The 11,104-nt window shown below is 40.9% G+C and overlaps 2 protein-coding genes across 2 annotated transcripts in view; one reads left to right on the forward strand and one right to left on the reverse strand.

The window, feature by feature from the left end:
* The window catches only part of LOC125258707 (NLR family CARD domain-containing protein 3-like), a 47,626-nt gene extending 39,265 nt beyond the window's left edge, over positions 1-8,361 (reverse strand). Inside the window, exons 1-2 of the mRNA XM_048175695.1 lie at positions 8,297-8,361; positions 327-466 (exon numbers count right to left, since the gene is read on the reverse strand). Of these exons, the coding sequence (XP_048031652.1) occupies positions 327-385 (59 nt within the window). The 5' untranslated portion in view covers positions 386-466; positions 8,297-8,361. The remainder of the gene's footprint in view (positions 1-326; positions 467-8,296) is intronic.
* Positions 8,362-9,124: 763 nt separating this feature from the next.
* LOC125258711 (transmembrane O-methyltransferase homolog) lies at positions 9,125-10,373 on the forward strand. The gene is made up of 3 exons (XM_048175700.1): positions 9,125-9,515; positions 9,620-9,794; positions 9,918-10,373. The coding sequence occupies exons 1-3, from the start codon at positions 9,260-9,262 to the stop codon at positions 10,291-10,293; spliced, it is 807 nt and encodes a 268-aa protein (XP_048031657.1). The 5' UTR covers positions 9,125-9,259; the 3' UTR covers positions 10,294-10,373.
* Positions 10,374-11,104: the final 731 nt, after the last annotated feature.

The following is an 11,104-nucleotide window of genomic DNA, read 5'->3' on the forward strand; positions in this document are numbered from 1 at the left end:
AAACTTGCCACTCCCATCGGCCCTAAAACAAAACTCTCATCTAGTATCTGTAATACTGTATATAATTGAATGGTGTGCAGTAAATGAGGCTGAGAAATACATAAAAACCTTCTTAATTTCACAATTTCTTATATACTAATTTCAAGACATTTTTAACCTGCAGTAATCTAGAAACATTCATAGGAAGTTGTGAATTGTTTTGCACAGCATTAGACATGTCAACGGTGAGAGAAAACACTCCTTGTTGATCAGGCTGTTCTTTACAGGACAAACCTGAAACTCCAGTAGAGTTTAAAATGATTGTGTGAAAACAGACGCAGTCTTACCTCTGTTTCTCTGAGAGACTCATCTTAGAGAGAGAGTCCTTTCCTCGCTCCTCTGACATTACTGCAGATAAACTGACACTGAAAACAGCTCAGCTCTGGTGTCTCTGTGTCGCTGAAGACCATCAGATGCTCAGCATGACCTGGACATGACAATGAGTGACTGAGATTAATATCAGGATACTTCAGAGGGAGAAATGATGAGGAAAAATAACAACTCATGATGAATGTTGAGTTACTACTATGCTAAATATTAATATTGTTAATATGAGTTTATGTCTTCAAAGTGACCATAAACTGTCATTCAATTTTCCATTGGTTTTGGTGAGAAACAGCCACAGTGGATGTTCTTTGTAACATTTTCAACAATAGTTCACAAAAAAATCCTGATGCTTTCTAATGATCAACAACAAAAAATGAATGCAATGACCAATCAGATGTGTTTTAGTCAGAATCCGCTCAACACGTGCTGAAAAAAGCTCCACCATTTTGATCAAAGTTCTGCTTGTTCCATTCTCAAGCCGTTCTGATGTAAATTTTCAGATTTACAAAATTGTTCGTATTTTCAAAATGTTAGTACGAAAGAAATGTACACCTGCTTCCTATCACGTGTAAATGGTGTAAAACATTTGAACGTTCTGTGATCTAATTTAAGCAAACTGATGACACTGCATTTTGACGCACTATGTACCATAATATTTCAGTTGATTTGCCGTCTTCATTCATTTATTTATTTTTAACTGTTCAACTTTGAGTAATAAGCAGCACTCGTCTCTGGTTACTGCAGTTTTATATTCAGTAATATTCTTCAAAATGCCATTAATATTCTGTATCATAGCAACCAAAGTATCTCAGCTGGAAAAACGCTGTGCTTGCAAAGCACTTTAAAGTGCCACCAGCTGGCCATTTTCAGAAGAGCACCAGGCATTTTTAGCTGGCAAAGCTTTGGTGGCACATGATAATTGAATATTATTGCTAGTCATATGGCCAATTAGTCTCTTTTGAATTCATGCAATATACTGGAGCCAAACCTGAGAAGGAAGTCCAGAAGATTCCACAGCGCTCCTGGACACGTAACTTGCGTAGTTGTGACTCATCATGTGCGGGGATTATGCTAATTATGAATGAGCGTGCACGAGCGCCCAGTTTACGAATGTTTGGAATTCATTAATATACATGTTCAACTACCGAATCCGCTGTATACGAAGTGTTTGTGAATCCGGAGGAGAGTTTTCGTGAAGGTCCATTTTACTTGCAAATTATTCAGAATTTGCTTGTATATTTACGAAAGTTTCATGAATGAGGCCCGATGTCAATAAGAGATTCACTGCACACTGTGCACAGCATAGACAACTTCATGATTATAACGGGATTTTTTTCAGCTATTGCGTTGTGATTGACAGCTTCAGTGATTATAATGGCACAGATCTTTGCTCACTTTCTGTATATGTTTTTCATGCTGCTAACTACACATTGCAAAGTGTCTGGATTGCTCAGTATAGGATTGCTATATATATATTTTTTTCTTTCCAAAGATGTTTTCTCTTATGTAATTTTTGTCATGGTGATGTTCAAGTGTTCGTTTTTTAAATAAGTTTGGTTTTAGTAAGTTATTTGATGCTATAAAAACGGGGGTGTGACGTCATGATTGACAGCTGTGATTGACAGCGTCTCTGAGCAAAGTAGTCACTGAGACTTTTTTCTGGATTTTCAGATTTTAACTTTAATTTCAACATTTCCATAACTGTTTATTTCACACCGACATAATGATTTGTTCTGCAGTAAACTGTACGAAACGATTCTGCGGGAGTGTGGGCGGGGCCTTGATAGTGCGCAGCTCCATTTCCTGCTCACTACTGCGCAGACTCGGGTCCCAAATCAGCAGATGTCAGTGCTATATCGGGACATTGGCAACTTCACTTTTCTACCATGGAAGAGAGTAGAGCAGAAAAAACAGCACAAGCATACAAAAAATGAAAATATGAGCAGAAAACATGAAACAGAAAACAGAATACATTTGATGGGAAATTGACAATCACTGAGGGCCAGTTAGGAGTGATTGAGGGACATATACTCGCCCAAGAAAGCTGGAGTTCTCTGATCTATGTGCACTTCAAGACATTTGAAAGCCAAAATATTGTTACGTGTGCTGGTGCTGAAGAGATGAGACGTATATGGAAATCCACAAACAGGGTATTTCGCAGGAGATAAACACATTACACACATACAAACTAACAACATCAAGATCAGACAGGGAGTGAGTCCATTATAAAGGGAGTGCAGATGATGAAGTCCAGGTGCAGGTGATGAGTGATGATGGGGAGATGACGAGGAAGTGAGTGCAGGTGTGGAAACAGGAGGATCATGGGAAATGGAGTCTGGGAGCCAAGGGAACTGTGACAAATATTGAATACTAATAGCTTTAAAACCATGTCAGCAGGGGCGGATCTACCGGGGTTTATCACAGAATTATCACAGAATAAAATATAAATGTTAGCAGTGTTTCAAGTACTGCTTTTCAGCAGCGGCGCTTCAATGTGATGACATAAAAAAGACAGCGTAACGCAAAATAATGTCAAGAAAACACATCTTTCAATAAACTGTGCATGTTGGTTGCACGCAGTGTGCCCAGTGTAGTCAGCTTCATTAACAAATGACTCTTATGAACCGGTTCTTTCTGAGTTCAAAAAGACAAAAACACAGTGCAGCCAAGTTCCCTTACGAATTGTTTTTCCATTTGTTCATGAATCAGAAAATGACTGCTTCCCGGCTAACTCAGAAGTCCTCTGAGAAATGTAATCCTATCCGAATATCTGAATTCATTTCGTAATTTTTTGGGAGCTGATTCTCTGACCACCCCGCTCCACTTTCATCACGGATAAAGGTTTTTTTTTGCCATCTGACGAAACAATAACATGAAATCAATAAGAAGATCCCGATCACAGAAAATAATAGCAGAGTTAGGTAAGAATCTAAATGTATTTTGTTTTTCTCGATTGCTAACACAAGTGATTCAGTTGGCCCAGTTTCCCAAACCATCAGTTCCCAAAGCAAAGACATATTTCTCAAAACGTTTAACAATGACAAAGTTAGCAAAACTGATGACACTCCAGTGGAAATCTGAGAGATAGCTGAAAGAATCATTTACGGGGTTTTAAAGTTAAGTTACACATACAGTATAATTACAGTACAAAGTACAACTACTCAAGATAAGGGAATATATATGAATAAGGCAGTATATGTATTGTGGTGCACACCAAGTTCATATACATAGTTTTCTTATGCTTTTCATACTGCAAGATTAATTTACAATAGTAATTTTTTTTTCCCCAAAAGTTCATTGCTTTATTTTACAGTATCTGTAAATGTATTTTTGTATAGTGTAGTAGACATTGAGCTGCAAAATGAATCCTGAATCCCAATAATGTTTTTGTTACAGTGTTATATGATCTCACTAGTGTTCACTGGGCAGTGCAGTAGTCTGTGTATTTATTAAGTTTTGTGTGTCATCTGATGCCAAAGTTTGATTTTGTCAGAAGAGAATAGGTTTTTGACTAGAACATTTTATTTGGACCTGGAAGTTTGAGGTTTGTGCAAGTTGAGATTGTGTTTATAGTTGTGAGAAAATGTTGAACTGTTTCATGAATTGTGCGTTAGCAATCAAGAAAAACAATAACTAGATTGAAAAGTTTGAAAGACAAATTTATGCTGGCTAATTGTCATTAAGCTAACTTAAAGTCTTGTTTAAAAAAGTAAATAGTTTGGTGTGTTAGGCCAGAATATTTAGATGTTCTGGGTGGTTGCTAAAGTGTTGCTAGGTGGTTGCTAGGAGATTCTGGGTGGTTGCTAGGCTCTTGCTATGTAGTTGCTAGGATGTGGTTGATGGGGTGTTCTGGTGAACACACAAACATTCCCATCTCTGTTAATGACACAAACTCAAAAATTGTTTGAAAAACTGTGGAAATTTAAAAGTTTTTGTTGCTCTTTAACTTGCATTAAACATGTGATTTATAGCATTGAAGTAGCCTGTGTAATATGAATAAAACTCCTTTTGTGACACAAGCTCAGCCTCATTCAGAATCTGTTGATGTTTTTCATATAGTGTCTTGACTTGGTGCCATGATGGATATTGAAATCTTTTTATTTTTAATTTTCAACAGTATAGATGAATACTTTCTGGTAATGCAATATTTGTGAACACAGTTGTGTATGTCAGGCCATAAATCTCCAAACACTAAACATGGTGCTTGCTTTGGTGTTGCCACCCCTCATAGACCTCATGCCACCCCTTTGTGTCACAGTTCCCTTGTTTCCCGGACTCCATTTCCCATGATCCTCCTGTTTCCACACCTGCACTCACTTTCTCATCATCTCCCCATCATCACTCATCACCTGCACCTGGACTTCATCATCTGCACTCCCTTTATAATGGACTCACTCCCTTCACTCCCTGTCTGATCTTAATGTTATCTAAATGTGTTTGTTCATTAAATACCTGTATCTTGTGGAAATCTGTATACGTCTCGTCTCTACAACAGCCTCACATAACAGAAGATCAGACCAAAATCGACTGGATTTCCACAAAGTTTAAAATGGGTATCTTCCTCATTCCCATGCCCCCTAAGAACCATGGACGCAAGCTCTCTGTGGAGGACCGCCTCTGGACTGCCAGACAGGAAGGCCGCCCACTGGAGAAGTATGTGGAGGAATTCATCGAGCTTTCTTAAAAGGTGAGCTGGCCAGATGCAATTTTGAACACATGTTTTCTGAGGGGTCTAGACGAGGATACGATTCGGTATTTTGAAACTGAATGCCTCTTTTCCCTAGTCAAGTCTATTAATCTGATTCTCTTTCTTAATGGTTCCGAGTTCGAAATTGAAGAGGTTCAAAACCGATCGTATTCTCCTCGTCCGGCTCCCCCAGAAACACAGGTGACCTGGCCAGTTCACCAGCTGTCGATTTCCTCCACCTACTGCTCCAGTGGGCATTCCCCTATGGCCATGTCTAACCCTCAGCCCAAGCTGTCCAAAAAGAAGTCCTCCAAGAAGTCCAGGTGTCCCAAGAAAATGGCCACTGCCTCACCAGAGCTTCCAGCGAAGCTTGCCTTTGAGTCTGAGACACCCACTCCAGTACCCGTGGGGCTGTTGATTGACTTTGAGGGGATGTCTTGGATCCCATCTCCAGACCCCTCACCAGCCTTCCACGAGCCCGCTTTTATTCTCCTCGAGCAAGCTCCAGCCTTGAGCTCCTGTTTCCACACCTGCACTCACTTCCTCGTCATCTGCCCATCATCACTCATCACCTGCACCTGGACTTCATCATCTGCACTCTCTTTATAATGGACTCACTCCCTTCACTCCCTGTCTCATCTTAATGTTATCTAAATGTGTTTGGTTGTTTGTTATTCTCTTTCGTTCATTACCCACACAGCAAAAGAACCGCTGCAGAGGTATCGCGGCTTCCGGATCGTATCCGCGAACGGACCCGTATCGGCGTCTACTTGCGCGCAGTGACAGATCCGCAACGAAGGTGGATTGCGGCCGTGGCTCCGCGCTGCATCCGCGATTAAAACCTTACCTCTGTGGCGGGTCCGTTTGGTTGATACAACCGTTACAGTAAAGGCGTGTGCGCGTCCACGGTCCTCTGATTGACAGTAGAATTTACGGCACTGCCCGGAGGCAGAGCTGATCCCCTGGGCGGTGCCAAAACAAATGTAACAGTCACGCGGGTTTGGCGACTTGAATGCGGATCCGCCTAGGAGTCTCCTGCTGTGGGTAAATACCTGTATCTTGTGGAAATCCATATACGTCTCGTCTCTACAACAGCCTCGCATAACAGAAGATCAGACCAAAATCAACTGGATTTCCACAAAGTTTAAAATGGGTATCTTCCTCGTTCCAGTGCCCCCTAAGAACCATGGATGCAAGCTCTCTGTGGAGGACCACCTCTGGACTGCCAGACAGGACGGCCACCCGCTGGAGAAGTATGTGGAGGAATTCATCGAGCTTTCTTAAAAGGTGAGCTGGCCAGATGCAATTTTGAACACGTGTTTTCTGAGGGGCCTGGACGAGGATACGATTCTGTATTTTGAAACTGAATGCCTCTTTTCCCTAGTCAAGTCTATTAATCTGATTCTCTTTCTTAATGGTTCCGAGTTCAAAATTGAAGAGGTTCAAAACCGATCGTATTCTCCTCGTCCGGCTCCCTCAGAAACACAGGTGGCCTGGCCAGTTCACCAGCCGCCGATTTCCTCCACCTACTGCTCCAGTGGGCATTCCCCTATGGCCATGTCTAACCCTCAGCCCAAGCTGTCCAAAAAGAAGTCCTCCAAGAAGTCCAGGTGTCCCAAGAAAATGGCCACTGCCTCACCAGAGCTTCCAGCGAAACTTGCCTCTGAGTCTGAGACACCCACTCCAGTACCCGTGGGGCTGTTGATTGACTTTGAGGGGATGTCTTGGATCCCATCTCCAGACCCCTCACCAGCCTTCCACGAGCCCGCTTTTATTCTCCTCGAGCAAGCTCCAGCCTTGAGCTCCTGTTTCCACACCTGCACTCACTTCCTCGTCATCTGCCCATCATCACTCATCACCTGCACCTGGACTTCATCATCTGCACTCTCTTTATAATGGACTCACTCCCTTCACTCCCTGTCTGATCTTAATGTTATCTAAATGTGTTTGGTTGTTTGTTATTCTCTTTCGTTCATTACCCACACAGCAAAAGAACCGCTGCGGAGGTATCGCGGCTTCCGGATCGTATCCGCGAACGGACCCGTATCGGCGTCTACTTGCACGCAGTGACAGATCCGCAACGAAGGTGGATTGCGGACCCGCCGTGGCTCCGCGCTGCATCCGTGATTAAAACCTTACCTCTGCGGCTGGTCCGTTTGGTTGATACAACCGTTACAGTAAAGGCATGTGCGCGTCCACGGTCCTCTGATTGACAGTAGAATTTACGGCGCTGCCCGGAGGCAGAGCTGATCCCCTGGGCAGTGCCAAAACAAATGTAACAGTCACGTGGGTTTGGCGACTTGAATGCGGATCCGCCTAGGAGTCTCCTGCTGTGGGTAAATACCTGTATCTTGTGGAAATCCATATACGTCTCGTCTCTACAACAGCCTCACGTAACACTTTGACACCCTATAAATAATTTTCCAGATCTGTCCCTGCATGTCAGTGGACAGTAGATTATTATACCTGTTCTCTCATCTTCATCACTTTCTTTTTCTCTCAGTCTTCTCTTGCTCTGTCTCTTCCCCTCCTAAAGCTGAGCTTTGACTGATAGACTCATTTTCATCTGTGAAGAAAGTAAACATGATATTTATGTTTTATGAATCATTTCTTAGACAAGTTCATTTACTGAAGGCTAACGATGAAAGCTAGGTAACAATTTAATAAATTCATTCACAATATAAGCACATTCATTATTAATCTTATGCCTAATATGATGAAAATGGATTTGTTATTATTACATTACATGAATCAGGTAAATTATAGGCAATTAAAAATGGCGAAATTAGACAAAAGTTCATTAGTTTGCATCCCTCGTTATTTTTGTTGGTAGTTTAACATTTCTATCCTAAAACAGCTGTCAAATATGAAATGTTTAGTTTATCTCATCTTATCTCGCACTTTATGACCGTTAACCGAAGCGTCGCTGGAATTCCCGCTTAACAGCTTCTATCAACATAAACTCCACCTACTTTGATTTGATTGGTCATCTCAAATATTCTGACAGTGACGAGAGACCGCTGTTATTAATTTCTGTAAAATTAATGTTAATAAAATTGTTTTAGTAATTCCTGGCTGTTTCTTGAACATTTGTTATACTTTTACAACAGGTATAAGTTATAACTTATGTTAGGCTATAACTGAACATATCATGTTAATAATCATAATCATAATCACATGAACTCATATGAAATCTGTTCATATTCCTCAAATAACTGTAATGGTGTCAGTATTTAAGCTTACTTCAGCAGTACAGACGGTCTTGTCCTGCAGGAACAGAATCCAGAAGTCTCTGAAACACTTTCAGGTTGACACTCACCTGATCCTTTATGATTGATGTTTGTCATGTGGTGCGAATCGATCTTTGATCAGATCTGTCTATTTCATCTGAAGACTGTTAATGTTTAACAGCGTTCTGAAGTATGTATGGACACTTTACTATCCTATGAGGCACGGGAGAGGATTTTTTATTAAGGATATAAATACACATGTAAACAACTCACAACAGATGTTATATCACATGAGATATCACAACAGGGACAGTAATTATATCTTTCTGAAAGAGTGTCTAATCTTCCTTTTCCTGAGAGAAAGACTGGACAAAAGAAAACATTATCTATTGCCGTTTCACAGGGTTGTGTCAAAGAGATAAATGAGTGTAAAGTTTCAACTGAGTTTTTAAAAGTGCAACAGGTGAGGAGAGATAAGTCTCTTTAGAGCCAGGAATTAAACTCTTTCTTAGCCAATTACAGGATTAAAGTTTGATCTCACACATTGTCGTCTTTGCAAATAATTACACCCAAAAAACTTGAGACTTAACAGGAATATTGTACAGGGATGAGGCAGAACAAGACTTTATAGGAAGCAGTTCACATTTATCAAAATTCAAAGTTAGACCAGAAGATTTAGAGAAAACTTTGATATGATGAACAGTGATAGAGATCTGCAAATCATCTTTTAGAAAGCGTTGTGTCATCAGCTAATTGACTTATGAGAATATTTTATCAGCTATATTAATCCCTTTTAAATAACTATTCAACAAAAGGGGTGAGGAGTTGAGGCGAACCCCTCTGAACAAGTCAAATCTTGGAGAGGTTCCAGAAAGAAAGGTTTAGATCGATAAATAATTATTTTGGATGAACTATCCTTTAACTTAATCTTGTCCTGACCGCTCCTCTGCTCCTGTTAGGTCACTGATGGTCAGTGATGTCTCTGCTGGTGTTCTCCGCTCCTCTGCTCCCGGTTGTGGCCGTGATGACGGCTCTTTTCCGCTCACCGCTGTCGGCCCTGTGCCGTCAGGTGTATTCTGGCATACTGCAGCTTTCGCACAGGAAGGTCTGTGTCAGCTCCATTCACGCCTCTGTCTTCTCCAACTGCACCCACGGACAGGCTCAGAGTGTCCTGCTGACCTTTGACCTCTACTCCACCACACACACCTCCTCCAACATCGGCCCTCAGAAAGGTCAGGCACTGGAGTCTGTTAATGCTTTATTTCATCAAGCTCTTGAACAGATAATATTCCTCTAATCTTCTACTCTGGAGTAACATGTTCTCTTGTCGCTGTAGGAGTGTTTCTGGATGAGATTGTGACGCGTGAAGCTCCGCTGAGGGTTCTGGAGTTGGGGACACACTGTGGCTATGCTTCTGTCAGGATTCTCCGTCTGCTCCCTCCGTCTGTAGAGCTGGATCCTCTGACAGCAGATCGAGGGGTGGAGATCATACTAGTGGCAGCTTCAAAAACCAGCAGGATTTTTGATCATTAGTTTGATCTGTAGTGCATTTCCTTAATTCAGTTATTTACTAAAATAACTCATTATTGCTGCTGCTAAAACACTCATCATGGTAAACGAGCTCAGCATGTTCTTGCTCAGTTTCAGGTGCTGACATGCTCCTCGGCTGAGGCCATCTCTTCTTCACCCTCTCACACTGGGAATGATGGTCTGGATCTGGTTCTAATGGATCATGACCCTGAGCTTTACCTTCAAGACCTGCTGGCCTTACAGAGAGGGAATCTGCTCTCTACCTCCTGTGTTGTGTTGATCAACAGAGCTCTGACGCCTGGAGCTCCAGACCTTCTGGAATACGTGACAGCCAGACCGCAGAGCTTCAGCGTGGGCAGACAACTCCATGGACTGATGGAGATACGCTGCCATACAGGAATGAGTCCTCAAACCCACAACGGAGTTCACATTTCAGCACTTCTGCTTCCATCGGCCCAAAGTCAGAGGGTTTCTGGTTAAATCCCTGAAATAATGTCTGTGGTTAACACAAGTTCAAGATATTTACATGTTTTAATCAGTCAAACAGGAAAACTCCACTCATCCACTCACCATAATTATCATATGCTTGTTTAATTTTGTCTTCTGATATGATCTTGCATCTTCCTAGTTGAGTCTCAGGACTAAAGTGATGTTAATTCTGTTCAACTAATGTTTATTGCCCTATTGTTGTACTTTACTATTTATTTACCTATTTGTTTGAACATGTTCAATATAAAAAATCAATATATTAAACAGGAGAATCTCTGCATCTTATAGCTTCAATAAAGTGAACTTTTCACATAAAAATAGTTATTCTTAACTGTATATTTATCATTTTATTTCCATGCTAATGTAATTGTGGTGAAAGATTATCATTTCTAAACAAAAAGCATTAGACTCTCTAGACCAGAGCAAATGAAGGTACAAAATGCTGTTAACTGGTAAAAATGTTTATTTGGTCTGTAGAGGAGAAGAGACTCCATCCACAGAACAAACACAATATACTGTAGATCTGTGCTTTAACAACAGACAGACACTTAGATTACTTAATGTAAAATAAAATAAAATTACAAAAATAAATATATTCTGTGCATAAAATGTAGGTTTAAAAAATAATTTAACATGCGAATTTCACATTGTAGACTACTTTATATCATAATGTTCTTTATATCATTTGATACATTTATGTACTTGTCATGATTATCAGCTGGAGTGCCCTTGATAGCCACCAGAGGGCACTCCACTCAGGACTATTATCACTATCAAAGACTTCAGTTCCCATCATCCTTTG

The sequence above is a fragment of the Megalobrama amblycephala genome, linkage group LG23 (assembly GCF_018812025.1).
Source record: "Megalobrama amblycephala isolate DHTTF-2021 linkage group LG23, ASM1881202v1, whole genome shotgun sequence".
Taxonomy (NCBI): domain Eukaryota; kingdom Metazoa; phylum Chordata; class Actinopteri; order Cypriniformes; family Xenocyprididae; genus Megalobrama; species Megalobrama amblycephala.